This window comes from Eretmochelys imbricata, chromosome 20, assembly GCF_965152235.1.
Source record: "Eretmochelys imbricata isolate rEreImb1 chromosome 20, rEreImb1.hap1, whole genome shotgun sequence".
Taxonomy (NCBI): domain Eukaryota; kingdom Metazoa; phylum Chordata; order Testudines; family Cheloniidae; genus Eretmochelys; species Eretmochelys imbricata.
Window position 1 is genome coordinate 2,739,402 of NC_135591.1, and position 15,643 is coordinate 2,755,044.

Below are 15,643 nucleotides of genomic sequence, written 5' to 3' on the forward strand. Positions count from 1 at the left end.
TCCTCCTTTGCCCTTGTCTTTGTGGAATTTCATCTTGTTCTCAGCCCAGTCCTCCGACGTCTCGAGCTCAGTTTGAATTGCAGCCCCAGCCTTGCCGCCCCCCGCCCCCAGCTTGGAGTTGTTGGCAGATTTAATAAGCACACTCTCTGCCCCATTATCCAAGCCGTTCATGAAAATATTGACAAGGACTAGAGCCAGGACTGGCCCCAGCGGGACCCCCTAGCTGCGCCCCCCAGCGAACCATTGATGTCTACTCTCCGGGGCCTGTCTGTCTTTTGTCTGGTAGTTTCATGTTGACCACTGCTCCCTAGGCTGCTCACGAGAATGTCACATGGGACTGCGTCAAAAGCTTTACTCCAGACAAGATATATCACATCTGCTGCTTCCCCCACCCACTCAGCCTGTCGCTACGACTGTTTGGGCTCCTTGTACCGTCGCTCCTGCAGGTTTCCTACAGCGTGCAGAGCTGGAGTAAGGGGTGGCGGCTGGGGGAATCAGCAGGGCTGGGACACAGAGCCCCCAAAAGGTCTGTTTGCTCAAGGGGGCTGTGGGCAGCGTGGGGAGGGGCAGAGCTAGCAGCCCTCCTCGGTGTCAGGGTTTTACGGACACACACCCTGTGAGGTAGGGACGTAGCCTTAATCTCCGGTTACTGGTCGGGGAAACTGAGGCATCGAAAGGGCGCTGGCCAGGCCCACCGTGAGATAGCAGCACAGCTGGGAACAGAACCCAAACTGTTCACACAGCGGAACACTTAAAGGGAAGTGCATGCTTTTCACGCCACTTCTGGCAGGCCAGGGTCTGAGCCCCCTTCCCTCCCCGCCGGCAGGGACTAAGCCCACCTCCTCCCCCAGCATCGTCCCCATTTAACAGGCAGGGACAGTGACTGGGGGGCGGCAAAGTGACTGGCCCAAGGCTGCAGAACAGAATTGGGGCAGAGCTGGGGTTCGGCCTTCACAGATCCCGGCTCCAAGCTCAGTTTGAAGGCTCCTCCCGACAGACTGCTGAACAAAGGTTCCCAACCCAACCCGGGGAGGCCGGGCAGTGTTCTTATCCCCATTGACAGAGGGGGAAACTGAGGCACAGGAGGGGCCTGACTCACCCAAGGGCAACAAGAGAGCTGGGCATAGAACTCAGGAGTCCTGACTCCCAGCCCCCCCCTGCTGTAACCACTAGACCCCACTCCCTTGCCAGAACCAGGGAGAGAACTCCCAGCTCCCACCCCACATTAACCCAGTAGACCTCAATCCCCTTACTCAGTTGGGAATAGAACCCAGGAGTCCTGACATCCAGCCCCCCCTGCTCTAACCGCTAGATTATACTGCCTCCAAAGAGGGGTTTTTTTGTGGGGGTGGAGAATTAAATTCACTGACAGGATTGACACACGGGGGGGGGGGCAAGTAAGGGAAACCGGGAGGGGGGCATAGATGTAGTTTAACCCTTTCCTTCCCCCTCCCCTGGTCGCACACACAAAAGCACCCACACACGGGGGCAGTTCTGGACACTGGGGGCAGTTCCATGGGGGGGGGGCATCCCCAGCACCAAGTACAATTATTTCCAAGGTTTTATCACAGCAAAAAAAAAAAAAAAAAAGAGAATTAAATTAAAAAAACAACAACAACAAAGAGATACCAGACCCCCTCCCTGCTGCCCGCCCCCCGGGTCCCCCGGACCCCCTTTGCCGTCCGTGAGCGAGCGCAGCACATTCGGTCCCTTCCATCTCCCCTCCGCTGTGATTCCTACCGGCCAGTCAGAACTACAGTCCGGATACTGGGCCAGGCTTTGCCGCCGGTTCCGTCCCCGCCCCGGGGGCGCAGCGTGTCTGGGGGGCGCTGCCCGGGCTCCTCTTTATAGTGCCTGCGTTTTCAGCTCCATGGGCTCCCCGGGGGACTCCGAGGGGGCCTGGCCTTCCGCCGCCTGCTCGCCTTTGAGGATGGCGAGCCGCTCGGCCAGGCCCCGCATCCGGGGGCAGAGGACAAAGTCGTAGAGGAGGCCAGCCAGCGTGGCCCCTAGGATGGGCCCAACCCAGTACACCTGGGGGGAGGAGGCACAAGGGGCGCGAGGGTTAGGCAGAGCCTTGGGGGGGGGGGTTCGTCCATCCCTGAACAACCCACGCCCCACGCCCTGCTTCGACCTCCTGTCCCTTCACGCACTCCCCACCCCGCTGCTGCGGGAGCCTCCCTGTCACCCTGGATTTCTCTCTGTCCTCTTCCTTTGCAGTCCCCTGGAGCAGACCCCGCCCCCCCCCCGGATCTCCCCGTCTTGTTTCATCCCTGAAATTCATGGTACTGGGGGTGGGGGGAGAGCCCGCTGCTCTGAAACGCCGCTTGAGCTGGCGTGATGAGACCCAAGACACAGGGGTGAGCTGTTCTCAGTCCACCCAGCAGGGGGCAGCGCAGCACACTGTAATGCAGCCCCCTCTGGGGACGGACATGGCAGCTGTTTATACAGGGATTGTTCCACCCAGCACTGATCTGCAGCCCCCTCTGGGGAGAGACACGGTACCTGTTTGTACAGGGATTGTTCCACCCAGCAATGAAATGCAGCCACCTTTGGGGTGGAACATGGCAGCTGTTTAATGGCTGCATGAGCATGCAGGCCAGGGCATGAAGGACAGTTGAACCCTCAGGGTAGGGTATCTTGGGAAGTGGGCCAGGACACCAGGGACGTCCAAAGGCCGGTGTGGACCCAAAAGAATGGCTGCGGGGAGCAGCACACCCCTCCCTGCTGCCCCCTCCTTACCCAGTGGTTGGCAAAGTTGCGGGTGATGACGGCAGGGGCAAAGGACCGCGCGGGGTTCATGCTGGCTCCCGTGTAGTACATCTGCAAGAGAGGCAGCGGGAAAGTGAGGTTCCCCCAAGATCCGAGCCCCCCCACAGCGCTGGCTGGCCCAGGGGTGGGGGCAGGGGAGTGGAGCACCCATGGGAGAGGGTTGGGGGTCCCCAGCTGTAGGGTTTATTAGGTCACTTTGGGTGCTATGCCCAGGGCTTCTCCCCCCCCGGAGGCACTCTAGCCCACCTCTCTATAGTCATAGCCATTTCTAGGCCCCCCCCGGGGGTCTCTATGGTGAGTCTGGCACCCCAAAGACCCCGCTGCCAGGGAGGAGCCGGGGGATGCAACCACAGAGACCCAGCCCAGGTCATAGCATAGCCCCTGCCCTGACCCCCCAGTCATAGGGATGTGGTGGGGGAGGTTTTATGCAAAGGCCAGGAGGCATGGTTGTACGTATGCAAATTAGGGCATTGCCTCATTTACATAACACCTGGAGCCCTCTGGGCCTGGGCTGGGGGTCTTCGCTTTGCAGCGGAGATGAGTGGGCTGGGCTCAGGCTGGGCACGGCCTGCCAGGACCCCACGGAGCAGGGCCCTAGGTCTCGGGGCGGGGGGAGCCCGCGTGCGTTACCCCGAAGAGGTGTCCCAGGGCGAGGGAGAAGCCGATGGCCAACGCCACCGAGCCCACGCGCCCGTCGTGCCGCTCGTCGCACGTGGCAAAGAAGCAGAGGACGAACTGCAGCGTCAGGAAGATCTCGACGGTGGTGGCTTGGGCCAGGGTCACGCTGGGGTGGATCTGCAGAGACGGGGGAACGACACACAGAGAGAGGGATCCAGCTGGGATCAGCAGCGCCCGTCCCAGCACTCGGGGCGGGCAACCTCCCCAGCGTAGCCCCTGCTTCCAGCTCTCCCTCCACGTAGGGGTCCATCGAATGTCCCCGGTCAGTACCGTGCCCCTCGCTGCAACGCCTCCCTTAGCCCACACCCGGCCAGGTTTCCTGCACCCCCCGTCCCAATGCTGCAGACACTGTTAGCAGCTTAGAATCGTCGAGTATCAGGGTTGAAGGGCCCTCAGGAGCTCATCGAGTCCAACCCCCGGCTCAAAGCAGGACCAATCCCCAATTTTTGCCCCAGATCCCTAAATGGCCCCCCTCAAGGATTGAGCTCACAACCCTGGGCTTAGCAGGCCAATGCTCAAACCACTGAGCTATCCTTCCCGCTGCCGCGCTTCCAGCCCCCGTCCGCAGCGGGCGCTGCTGAGCGGACTCACCCTCCCGGGGCTGGAGACGCTGGCTGCAGAGGGCGCCTGCCGCTTGGGCTGGGCCTATCACATCCACGCCCCGGGGGGGGCCCTAGCTGAGCTCATCCAGCCGGGGGCTGTGCTGGTGTTAGGACCCTCCGCAGCCTGCGGCGACACCGGGGGCCACAGTTTCCCCAGCCCTCGGGCAAGCAGAACCCAGTGTCCTGTGGAGGGCACAGGGCGGGAGGAGAGACCCCGCGCGCGAGGGAAACCCACCCCCCTGGGGGGACAGGAGGAAACAGCTCCCAGAGGCCCACGCTGGCCCAGCCTTTAAACGGGCATCAAGGTGCGGGAGGGGTAGGGTCTAGTGACAAATCCACTTTGCCAGCGTCACCACGCTGAACGCCGTGGGCCATGCAGGGCTCCCCAGAGACGCAGCTCAGATCCTGCCGTGCTAAGGGGAATCTCCCCTACCGGTCAGCTGCACAGGGGCTAGGACACACTACAGAGCAGTTCCGCTGCCGATCCAGAAAAGGGCAGCATGAGCGTGTCTCTCCCTCTCTCTCTCACACACACACAATTGTACATGAAGTCAGTGGAGGACAGGACTCTCCCAGGCAGCCACCACCGCCCGTCCAGCCACGCTTGCTCGCACGGAATAAGCAGCTCTGTCTGGTGCCAGAGGCACCGCACCCTGGCCGGGGGACTGAGCCGCTTTGCGGTCTCCTGAAGACACTGGGTGGGAACAGCGCCTGATCAGCGGGGATCTGCTGTTTTACTAGATCTATTGGGGGAGCTGCTGAAAACTGCAGGCAGGTCCGTGCTCCGGCTGCTGGCGCTGGGAGCAGAAGAGGAAGGGTTTGGCTCCCGGGGAAACTGAGGCGCGCAGGGACAGTGGCGCGATTCTATCCCCGTCGTGGTGCCAGCACGGCTCTCGGGTGTTCTGGAGTAAGGAGTGACTCTAGGCCCTCTGACCCTGGGCTCGGGATCCCCACGGGCGCGACGGCAGCCCAGCTATCGGGGCAGCGTTACTCGGCTGTCTTCCTGCCCGTCAGTTTCCCCGTGTGTGGCTGCAGCGGGCCCTGAAGGGGGAAGAGGCCCCACTGCTGGGTTCGGGTCTCCCAAGCCCCGTGCGCTCAGCTCCCTGCACAGCTCTCAGGCTGTCCGGACGTCCCGGCATGGGACCGTCGGGTCTCGCCTGGCCAGGAAGATAAACTTAGGGGCACAAAGCCGGCCTTGGGAGACAGCTCCCCCTGCCCCCAGGGATCCTCCCTGCCCTCTAGCGCGGACCCTCACCTCACCCAGCCCTGGCACCCCCAAATCACTCCCTGCCTTGGGAACCACTCCTCCACCCTCACCACTAGGTTCTCCTTCCCGAGCCAGGGAGGGAACCCAGGTGTCCTGACGCTGCTGACTGCCCCCAAGCCAGGCCCTTTCACAGACTCCAGCAGTGGCTGCCGTGGGGCTGTGGGGGGCGACATGACATGGAGGGGCATGGGTGCTCATTCCTCCCACGGCTCGTGGCGCAGGCAGCCGCAGGTCCGGGCGGGGATGGGACGACGGCTGTGCCCAGCATGGGGAGCGACTCACTGCTCTGGTCCCCGTGTCGCTGGAGATGGGGCGGGGGGCTGGGTCTGAGCCCCATAAACCAACCATCTATTCATGTTGGCATTATGAGGTCAGGACCCTTGCTCCCCCAGGATCTGGGGTCCCCCTCACCCCCACTGTAGGGTCCTTTCCCAGCCCATCTCCTGGTCCTACCCCAGCCCAACCCCCCCAGAGACAAGCCCCTCCTGAGCCCCTCCCCTTCCCCCCAGGGTCCTGAGCCCCATCCCGGCACCCCCAGCAACAAGGAGCCCCCCCATTCCCCTCCAGGTTACCGTGTTGAGTGCCAAGTTGCCGCGGATGGCAGCTGGCGTGAGCCCGTAGAGCACGGCTGCCCCGGCCACCCCGCCCAGCACCTGGGCCACCATGTAGAAGACGGCGCGGAGCAGGGAGAGCTGGGCGCCCACCAGGAAGGCGAAGGTGACGGCTGGGTTGACGTGGGCCCCGCTGACGTGGCCCAGCACCTGCACCAGGGTGGCCGCGGCCAGCCCGAAGGCCAGGGCCACCTGCAGCACGTTGAGGGGCCCGACCCCCCAGCGCAGCGAGGCCCCCAGCCCAAAGAAGACGTAGATCATGGTGGCGAAGAACTCGGCGAAGACGGCCCTCCAGAAAGAGGGGGAGCGCACCTCCCACATGGCGGGGGGCATGGGGGGCGCGGGCTGGGCCGGGCGCCTACAAACTCACTGCCCCCACCGGCTCTGGCTCCTTTCTACGGGGGACGCCCAAGCTGGGGGGTTTATATGGGGCCCTTGGTCCAGCCCAGGAGGTGGGATTCGGGACTGGGACTCTTAACTCCTTCATTGCCTGCAGCTGGGATGGGCCGCCCTCGGCTGTATAAAGGCTCCCCCTCCCCAGCTGATGCCAAGAGGGAGGGACAGGATGCGGAAGGGACTCAGGGGTGGGGGGAATCGGGGGGAGGACATCTTTCAGGGAACCCTCCTCTGCCCCCCACCCTGGGAAGGGCCCTCCTGTCCCGCCGACCCAGAGTTCAGCCGCTCCCCACCACCCAAAGAAGGGGCAGAGCTCAAGACTGTCGCCCTGGCTGGGCTGGGGGGATGGACAGAGCTGCCCCCCAAGTCACCTCTCCTATTCTGTGGGGGAATCAGGGTCTCCTTGTCACTGGCCTCCAGCAAAGTGTGGGGGGAGGTAGGTGCCAGGCAAAGGGGGCGTTATGGGCCCGCGATGGGCCGAGGGGGGTTGGGTTATCTGGAGCAGTGTTCGGGGCAGCACAGATCGCTCTGGGGAACCACCAGACCGTGAGGGGGGAGTGCTGCTGGCCCCATCCTGGGGCATCCGAGCCCCTTGGGACACCAGAACGACCCAGCCAGGGGGCCAGGCCCCGTCTCCTGCCATGCTGGCTCCTCACGATCGCCCAGGAGAAACAAGGCGTTATACCTGGGCCTCTCGGGGCAGGAGAGCAGCTGCCAGGACCATGGCACGGGGCTGGGGGCACGCTGCCCACCCCTCGTATGTCCTGCCCTCCTTACACCCTGTGGCCCCGCGCCATGTCTTGGTGGCTCTTGCCAGCGGTGCCAGGCTGGGGGCACCACATCAGCATCTGGCAGGGACCAAATTGGGAAGATTTTTTTCTCTTGGCCCCGGGCAACAAAACCCCGAGGGCTGCCCCTGCCCTGCCCTGCCAACCCCTGAGCCAGGCGGGCTCTCTGCACCCCAGCAGTGCCCAGCACCTTCGGGACTGCCAGGGTGGGGTTCTGGCAAGGAACTGGGTGACTGGTGTTACCCTGAGAGGAGGGGCCAGGATTAGGTCTGAGCCCTTCCCGCGCCACTGCCTGGATCCCCTGCCCAAGCTGGAGTCACGAGGTCAAACCCCATTCCCATCTGAAGCACCCCCCTGGATCAGTTCCCTGGGGGCTGCAGGATCAGGCCCTGCTGTGCCCCTCCCTGCTCCCTCTACCCATCCCCCCAGGGCGGGATTTTGTCTCTCCAGCACTTTGCAGCCCATTCAATGGGCCCGGTTGTTTGCCAGGAAGGTTTACTCAGCGCTGGCTTAACGGGAGCTAATTCCCCCAAGCCGCGGGGGATTAGCCGCGGCTGTGCCATTGGGCAGGAGGGTGAGAATCTGCCAGGCCTGCAAGCGGCCAGGATAATGGGTTTGCTTCACTCAGCACCGAGCGCCCGGCCGGGCCTCGGCTGTCAGACCTGGGATGGGGGGATGGGAACCAACCTGCCCTCACTCGCAGCCACTCCACTCTAGCTCGAATTCGGGAAGGGGGAACCTGGGGGGGGGGGCTATTTGTGTCTGGTGCTGAACACCCCTCAAAAGCTTTATGCACCCACAACCCCCCGGGCTGTTCTCCCTCATTTCCAAGTAGGGAAACTGAGGCACACAGACTAGAAAAGTGACTTGCCCAAGGTTACACACAGTAAGTCTGTGGCAGAGCCAGGGACAGGGACAAAACCCAGGAGTCCTGGCTCCCAGCCCCCCTGCTCTACCCACTAGCCCCACTCCCCTCCCTCTCCTGGGGACAGAACCCAGGAGTCCTGGCTCCCAGCCCCCCTGTTCTAACCCACTAGCCCCATTCCCCTCACGCTCCTGGGGACAGAACCCAGGAGTCCTGGCTCTCAGCCCCCCTGCTCTACCCACTAGCCCCACTCCCCTCACGCTCCTGGGGACAGAACCCAGGAGTCCTGGCTCCCAGCCCCCCTGCTCTAACCCACTAGCTCCATTCCCCTCACGCTCCTGGGGACAGAACCCAGGAGTCCTGGCTCTCAGCCCCCCTGCTCTCGCACTTTGGTCCCTGCTCCGGTGCCCGCTGGCATCCAAGCACGGTGTGAAGACTCCCCAGCGATGGTTGTCATGGTTGCAGGGCTAGTTACCCCTCTGCTCCCCCCCCCCCCGCAGCGTCTTTTCTTAGTCCTTTACCCCCCACCCCGGGCGGAACCACCCCCAAATCTCCCACTTGCAGACTGGGCCCTGAGGCTATGGCCCCTGGCGCATCCATCCTGCCTCGGGCAGGTCCAGCCGGGCCCGGCCCCCGCAGCCCTCCCCTTGGCGGGCTGAGCCCTGACGCACAGTGACCAGGCAGCTGCTCACCCAAAGCCGGCTTTAATCGGAGCAGCAGCTACAGCGTGTGGAGGGAAAGGGGGTCAAACCCACTGCCAGGCCGCGCCCACGGCTGTTGTCCCTCGGGCCCTGCCATGCTGCTCGTTCAGCCACCCAGCTCTGCGGGTGCCAGCCGGATTCCCCCGGACGACGTGCCCTTTCCAGCCCCTGCCTCAGCCCCTCCGCCCTCCTGCGTTCCCGGCCCTCTCCCTGCCCAAGGGGTTGCTGAGACGTGGGGTATCTCAAGCCTGCTTGTTTTCCCAGCCAGCCCCTTGTGAAACTAACCCGGCCCATCCCTCCAGCACCGCCCCGGCGCCAGGCCCGTCCCTGATTACCGGGCAGCTCCCGATCCGTCCCAACGGTTCATTCCCCTCCAGCTTCAGCTGCCAGGCACTGGACCCCGCCCTGCCTTGGCCCGCCGGCCTGCCGAGCCCTCTGCCCCACGGATCACACCTGGAGCAGGTCGCTCCAGGCGGGCCCAGGGGACGCTGAGAACAAGTGGCCGGCTGCAGCCAGAGCGGGGTGAGCCCCGTTCCCAAGTGGTGCTGCTGGCTTGTTCTGGGGGCGATCAGCAGTAACCGGGGGCGGGAGGGCACTGCTGTAGCCAGGGTGGCCTGTATCTGTGGGGCAGGGGAGGGTCCAGACCTATGAGCAAACCCAGACTGCGAATGGGGGGGCACGAAGCCAGAGGCCGTTTTGCCCTTGAGCTCGGTGGCCATGGGGTCCGTGTGGTACCCAGCGATCAGGCTGCAGCACCCAGCCCTGGCCCCAGCTGCCTTGGGGCACCCTGTCTGGGGCACCCCAGTGCCCCACGGGGCTGCAGGAACAGCAATGCGGTGAACCAGGCTGGGCTACGCCACCCACCGCTGCCAGCCTGGGAGCCAAGCAGGAGCCTGCCAATAATGATCAACAGTACAGAGGAGCCGATAGGCTCCCAGCCAGCACCAGGGCTGTGGGCATGGACCGTGCCAGAGCTATCCTCACCCACAACGAACCCTCTCACGGTGCCAGCATGGACAGAGTGTGCCTTGCGCCCCCCCAGGAGTCAGGGGAGCGGCACTGCCATTTTGAGAGGGGGAAACTGAGGCACAGAAAGCAGCCAGTCACGTACTGAGTGAGTGGCATTGCTGCAGATAGAACGCAGGAGTCCTGGCTCCCAGCCCTCCCTGCTCTAACCACTAGATGCCACTCCCCTCTCAAAACCAGGGATCGAACCCAGGAGTCCTAGCTCCCAGCCCCCCACTCTATGCACAGGCTATGCTGTCTGTCCAAAAGCGGTGGCCCTGTTTCTCTGAGCCCCAAGACTGAGCTGTGGCGGGTTCTGATCTGAACTGGCCCTGGTCTTGCCCGTCCCCTGCCTCCACCGGTGGATGCTGGGTGCAGCTGGCACCGGTGCTGGAGCAGCACTGGGGGTAGGGGTCACTCAGTGGGGCTAGCAGGTGGGGTGAGGGTGGGCTGGATCATGACAGTGGGGGTCGCTCAAGGAGGCTGGCAGGTCCTTGGTGGGCAGGACGGGGCGGGGGAGGCCATGCTGGCTCAGCGCTGCTCCCCCTTGCGGGGTGGCTTGGCACGGGCGGTGTCCTGGGGGGCAGTGGAGAGGGAGGAGTGGGACACGCTGGCCGTCTCCACAATGTCGATGTCCCGGCAGGTCAGGCAGGCGACCAGCTTCTCCCGGGAGGCGCTGGAGGCAAAGAGGAACTCGTAGGAGAGGCCAGCCAGCACCGCGCCCAGCGAGGGGCCGATCCAGTACACCTGCGGGGGGCGGGGGGGAAGACAGGGGTCAGCGAGATCCAGTACACCTGGGTGGGGGACAGGGGTCAGACAGGGCCCAGGGAGATCCAGTGCACCTGGGGCAGGGCACAGGCCGGGGGTCAGACAGGGCCCAGGGAGATCCGGTACACCTGGGGGGGGGACAGGGATCAGACAGGGCCCAGGGAGATTCACTGCACCTGGGGGGGGGACAGGGCCCAGTGAGATCCGGTACACCTGGGGGGGGACAGGGCCCAGGGAGATCCGGTACACCTGGGGTGGGACAGGGATCAGACAGCGCCCAGGGAGATCCAGTGCACCTGGGGTGGGGCACAGGCCAGGGGTCAGACAGGGCCCAGAGAGATCCAGTACATCTGGTGGGGGACAGGGCCCAGAGAGATCCAGTACATCTGGGGGGGGACAGGGATCAGACAGGGCCCAGCGAGGGGCTGATCTAACACACCTGGGGGGGGGCAGGACATGGGCTCAGGCTGGCCCCACGCTCCCCACATGCCCACTGCAGGCTGCTCAGCTCCAGGTCCTGGACCCAACATGGCCTTTGCTGGCTGGGCACCCCCTGCCCTTGCCCCCCCCCCCCCATGCACCCCAGCCTGGCTCACCCAGTGATGGTCCCAGATGCCCGTCAGGACGGCTGGGCCCAGCGATCTGGCTGGGTTCATGCTGCCCCCGGAGAACGTCCCCTGCAGAGACAGCAGGGTGGTGAGTGGACATTGCAGGACCCCGCCGGCCCAGCCTTGCCCTCCCTCTGGGGCAGGGGTATCTCTTACCGCAGCCAGCGCTCCAGCCGTCACGGAGAAGCCGATGGCCAGGCCGCCCGGCTCGCCCGCCCCTCGGCGCCGCTGGTCCTCCACGGCGAAGATGGTGAAGGCCAGCTGGAAGGTGGAGAAGGTCTCCATGGCAAGCGCCTGCCCAGCGTTCCCCTCGCTGCTCACCTGGGCCCGGGAACAAGACAGGGCAGCTCACACCCGGCACCGGCCCGGCCCTCAGGCCACGTGGGCAGCAGGGAGAACTGGGGGCCTGTGGCCCCTGGACCAGACACAGTTGGGCGTTCACCCCTGGGGGGCATCAGGGGCTGTGTTGGTGTCCTGGTGACCCAGCAGCGAGAGGTCTGGGGGGGTCCCCACTGGGCTGCGGGGACAGTGAAGGGGGGTCGAATCCAGTCAAGGTGGGATCCCTGCTTCTGGGGCACGGGAAGGTGTGAGTCTGACAGGTGGCCCTGCCCACACGGTTGAGGGGCCACACTTCCATTGGGGGTCAGGGCAGCACTGCAAATGGGCAGCCGGGGGGGTCAGGGTGTCCCCCTGGAAGGCAGGTGCACCCTGTATCAGCACGCGCATCTGTTGGGCTGACCCAGGGACCGGTTACCCAGCTCCCCCAGTGCCCATGGGCCCCAGACAGACGCTGGGAGCCAGAAAGCCCAGGGCCTGAGGGGCGGCCGGGGTGGGGCCCCCTGTGATCAGGCTGGGACACTCACCCTGGTGACGAGGTGGCTGGCAGCTGCAGTGGGCAGCGCCAGGCAGACGGCGGCCGAGGCCAGGACGGCACCCAGGCACTGGGCCAGGATGTAGGCGGCTCCGTGCAGGGCATCCAGCTTGCGGGTGCAGAGGAAGGCCAGGGTGAGGGCCGGGTTGGCCTGGGCCCCGCTGACCTCGCCGAAGCAGTGAGCCAGGCCCAGGGCCGCCAGCCCGGCCGTCAGAGCCGGCTGCAGTGCGGGTGGGGCTGTGATGCGCCCGGGGCCGCTGGGGCACGAGGCGCCCAGCACCAGCCAGACGAAGATCAGGGTGCCAGCCGCCTCCGCCAGCAGGGAGCACCAGAACCGACGGCTCCGCAGGTCCTGGGGGGGGGGACACACACACACACACAATCAGCAACCAGGTGGGGGGGGACCATGGCAACAGATATGGGGGCGTCTGGTCCCCTGGCAACGCGCGGCGGGGAGTCTGGAACCATGGCTGCAGAGGGGACACTGTGGGGAGGGCAGGTCACGGGGCAGCGTAGGGGGCTGGCTGTGAGCTCTTCCCTTCACTAAGCCATCAACCAGCAGATCAGACCCCTCCAGTCTTGCCCCCCCATGCCAGGGACCCCTGGCACAGATGCGCTTCACCAACCTCAGTCCCTCCACGGAGCCCAGGATGGATGGGTCTTAGTGGGGTCAGGGAGGAGCTGGTCTCAGGCACCGAATCCCGTGGTTTGTGGGGGGGTTGGTTTGGATGCTGGACTCCCCCACCCAGTCATGGTCTAATGGAGCTGGAGCTGAGTATGGAAAGAAAGAAAGAAAGAAAGAAAGAAAGAAAGAAAGAAAGAAAGAAAGAAAGAAAGAAAGAAAGAAAGAGCGAGCCTGTCCCTGGATGGGTGGATGGATGCAGATGGGTGGAGAGATATGGATGGATGGACAGACAGATGGATGTGGCTGGGTGGAGACGGATGGATGGATACCAATGGATAGGTGGATATGGATGGATGGACAGATGCGGGTGGGTGGATGTGGACAGACGGATGGACACGGGTGGGTGGGTGGATATGGACGGATGGATGCGTGTGGGTGGATATGGCTGGATGGACGGACATGGGGGGGTTGGTGGATATAGACAGATGGATGGATGGGGGTGGGTGGATAGGTATGGACGGACGGATAGATGGGTGGGCGGGGTGGATATGGACAGATGTGGGTGGGTGAATATGGACGGATGGATGGCCAGGGCAGGTGGGTGGATACGGACGGCTGGGCGGACGGATGGGCAGGGAGTTCAGAGAAGTTCTCCCAAACTTCCCAGGTGCCCCATAGCCAGGGGCCCGCTCAGCTGCCCGCTGGGGTGAGGGCAAGGCGGGCAGCCCTTACCTCGCCGATGGCCATGCTGCCGGCTGGCTCCCGAGGGCTCTGCTCTGGGAGACACAGGGTGCTGCGCTGCTCTCCCTCCAGGGATCCTCAGACCCCCCCTCCCGCCCCCCCCCGGCCAGGCTCCTCTTAAAGGTACAGCAGCCACGGGCGCTGAGCAAGGGGCCAGAGGGGCATCGGGGCAGAGCCCGAGGGGGGCCCGCTGGGCAGAGGGGGCAGCAGCGTGTTTCCAGGGCACCTGCTCCTGGGAACCCCCCCCGTCTCCTTAACCGAACCCACAGCAACCAACCCCCACCCACACATGCCACTCTCCTGGCTCACAGTCCCAGCCCTGGGCTTCGCCGCTCCCCCCCAGCATGGCCAATGCCCCACATTCCCCAGCAAGTCCTGCCCCGGGCCCCCCATCAGCTGATGCTCCTCACTCCCGACCTGCAGCCCCACTCCCCCCGCTATTCCCGAAGTCGGCTTCTCCTGAGCAGAAACTGCCAGAGTTTCTTTAGTGGGGGCCCTGGGGGGGGGGCTGACAGGACCAAGCGTGTCCTGTGGCCGTGGGTAAAGCCGGGTGTGCCCCCAGGGGGTGGGTTTGGGGTGCAGGATGGGCAGGGCCCGGGTGGGGTGGGGGGTTGGGGTCTGGAATGGGCAGGGCTGGGGGGGGCAGTTTGGGGTCTGGGATGGGCAGGACCCCAACCTGAAAGCGGGGCGGGGGTGGGGGGTGTTGATGACTCAGGTGCCTGGAAACCAGCGGGTGTCATGGCAACCTGCCCCTTTGAATCCCAAAGAGGAACCAAAGGCCTTTTGAAGGGGGTTGTCAGGACGACCGAGGACCGTTGTCCAGGGCTGGGATTCTCCCTCCTACCAGAGATGAAAGGAGAGAGGAAGGGGGGCTGCGGAGCTGGGGCACGAGGGAGGGCGAGTGTGCCACTGGCTGTGCGAAGGCACAAGGGAGGGTGCAAATGAGTGTGCGAATGGCAAGTGTGCAAACGAGCATACATGGGGCGACCGTGCAAATGAGTGTGAACGCGGACAGCATGAGAAAGAGCGTCTGAGTGACGCTACGTGGAGCAGGTCTGCACGGCCGGGTGGGGCAGGTGGGGGAGCGAATGCACATGGGAGTGTGTGCACCGGTGAGTGTGAACGTCTGTGTCAGAGAGTGTGCGCAGGCAGGGGGAGGTGTGGATGGAATCAGGCAGGCAAGGAGTGGGGGGCTATGGGGCCAGGTGCCCTGAGATTGCGGGTGCGAGTCTCCTCTCACGCTGCTGGCACACCCGTGTACCACGAGTCCCGCAGAGCCCAGCCCCAGCATGGGGGGGCACCGATCACAGCGGGGGCCTCTGGAGACTACAGTAACACCAATGCCCTAGGTGAGCATGGGGAAAGCTCCCCCCCCCCGGACGCCAGAACACATGGGGGGTGCGTCCTTGGGGTCACCAGGCGCCTGGGTCTGCGGGTGAGCAGGTGTCTGGGCTCAGTTGCTCCATTTTAGAAACAGGGAAAGTGAGGCGCGGGGGAAGCAAGTCCTATTGGTGCAGCTGCGATGGAAGCCAGGAGTCCGGCCTCCCGTCCGGCAGACCAGTACGGTGCAGGAGGGGGACAGCGCTGGGCCGCCTAGGCTGTAAACCCCCTTCGATTGGAGGCCAGGGCCCTAAAGCCGCTGGAGCCGTCCCTGGAGAATTCCCCTCCGCGCTGCTCCCCCAGCGTTGCTGGCTCAGCAGAGCCTCCCCCCGCCCGCCCCCCAAGAGCTCCAGCTGGAGTCAGCGGGGCTTTACAGCTGAAGCACCTGGCTCAGCAAAACCTGGGGGTGCAGCGGCCCCGGGCTGACCCCGGCCGGTGCCGCGTTTGCTCTATTCTTCCTGCCATTCTCTGCGCGGCGTGTGCTGACTTGCTGCAAAGAGCCAGAACAATCAGCGGCCTCAATAGCTGAAACAAAGCCCCCCCCCCTTCCCCCCCCCCGCTGCCACCCAGCTGGGACTCCAGCCCCCCCCCCCCCGCCCCCCAAACACACCCACGCTGGGTGGGCGGCCCTGTCAGGCCCCATCAGCATCAAACGCCGGCCCAGCGAGAGACCCCCGCTGCCCACTCCTGCTGCGGCTGCCCTTGCCGTGCCCTCCCCGCGGGGCCCGCTCATGGGTGGGCACCGACGTTACTCTCTCTGTGCCAGCTCCCTGCCCGCCCCAGCCACCACATGGGTGCCCCTGTCGTTGGCATCTCCACCCTCCACCCGCCCCTGTGCACACACCCCCCCTTGTCCCCCCCAGAGCCAGGCGCTATGTGCAAAGAGCCCCTCCCCCCCCCAGGGAACCATGGAGACACCCCCCCAGCGAGGACCAGGGAGAAGCCCCCTTCTCCACTTTGCATGGAGC

The 15,643-nt window shown here is 64.8% G+C and overlaps 2 protein-coding genes across 2 annotated transcripts; both read right to left on the reverse strand.

Moving 5' to 3' along the window:
- Positions 1–1,845: 1,845 nt before the first annotated feature.
- Positions 1,846–6,260, reverse strand: MIP (major intrinsic protein of lens fiber). Its single transcript, XM_077838449.1, has 4 exons — positions 5,889–6,260; positions 3,400–3,564; positions 2,740–2,820; positions 1,846–2,031 (listed from the first exon to the last, which is right to left on the reverse strand). Exons 1-4 carry the CDS (start codon positions 6,258–6,260, stop codon positions 1,846–1,848), a joined length of 804 nt encoding a protein of 267 aa, XP_077694575.1.
- Positions 6,261–10,213: 3,953 nt separating this feature from the next.
- On the reverse strand, positions 10,214–13,301 carry LOC144277848 (aquaporin AQPAe.a-like). Its single transcript, XM_077838883.1, has 5 exons — positions 13,287–13,301; positions 11,922–12,281; positions 11,215–11,379; positions 11,047–11,127; positions 10,214–10,429 (listed from the first exon to the last, which is right to left on the reverse strand). Exons 1-5 carry the CDS (start codon positions 13,299–13,301, stop codon positions 10,214–10,216), a joined length of 837 nt encoding a protein of 278 aa, XP_077695009.1.
- Between the last annotated feature and the right edge of the window lie 2,342 nt (positions 13,302–15,643).

Coding starts and splice junctions, on each gene's coding strand:
- LOC144277848 (XM_077838883.1), bottom strand. Junction 11,380..11,921: donor CCAGCCACCTCGTCACCAGG/GTGAGTGTCCCA, acceptor TCCCGGGCCCAG/GTGAGCAGCGAGGGGAACGC. Junction 10,430..11,046: donor GCATCTGGGACCATCACTGG/GTGAGCCAGGCT, acceptor CGCCCCCCGCAG/GTGTACTGGATCGGCCCCTC.
- MIP (XM_077838449.1), bottom strand. CDS start 6,260: ATGCCCCCCGCCATGTGGGAGGTGCGCTCCCCCTCTTTCTGGAGGGCC. Junction 3,565..5,888: donor GCAACTTGGCACTCAACACG/GTAACCTGGAGG, acceptor CCGTCTCTGCAG/ATCCACCCCAGCGTGACCCT. Junction 2,032..2,739: donor GCAACTTTGCCAACCACTGG/GTAAGGAGGGGG, acceptor TCCTCCCCCCAG/GTGTACTGGGTTGGGCCCAT.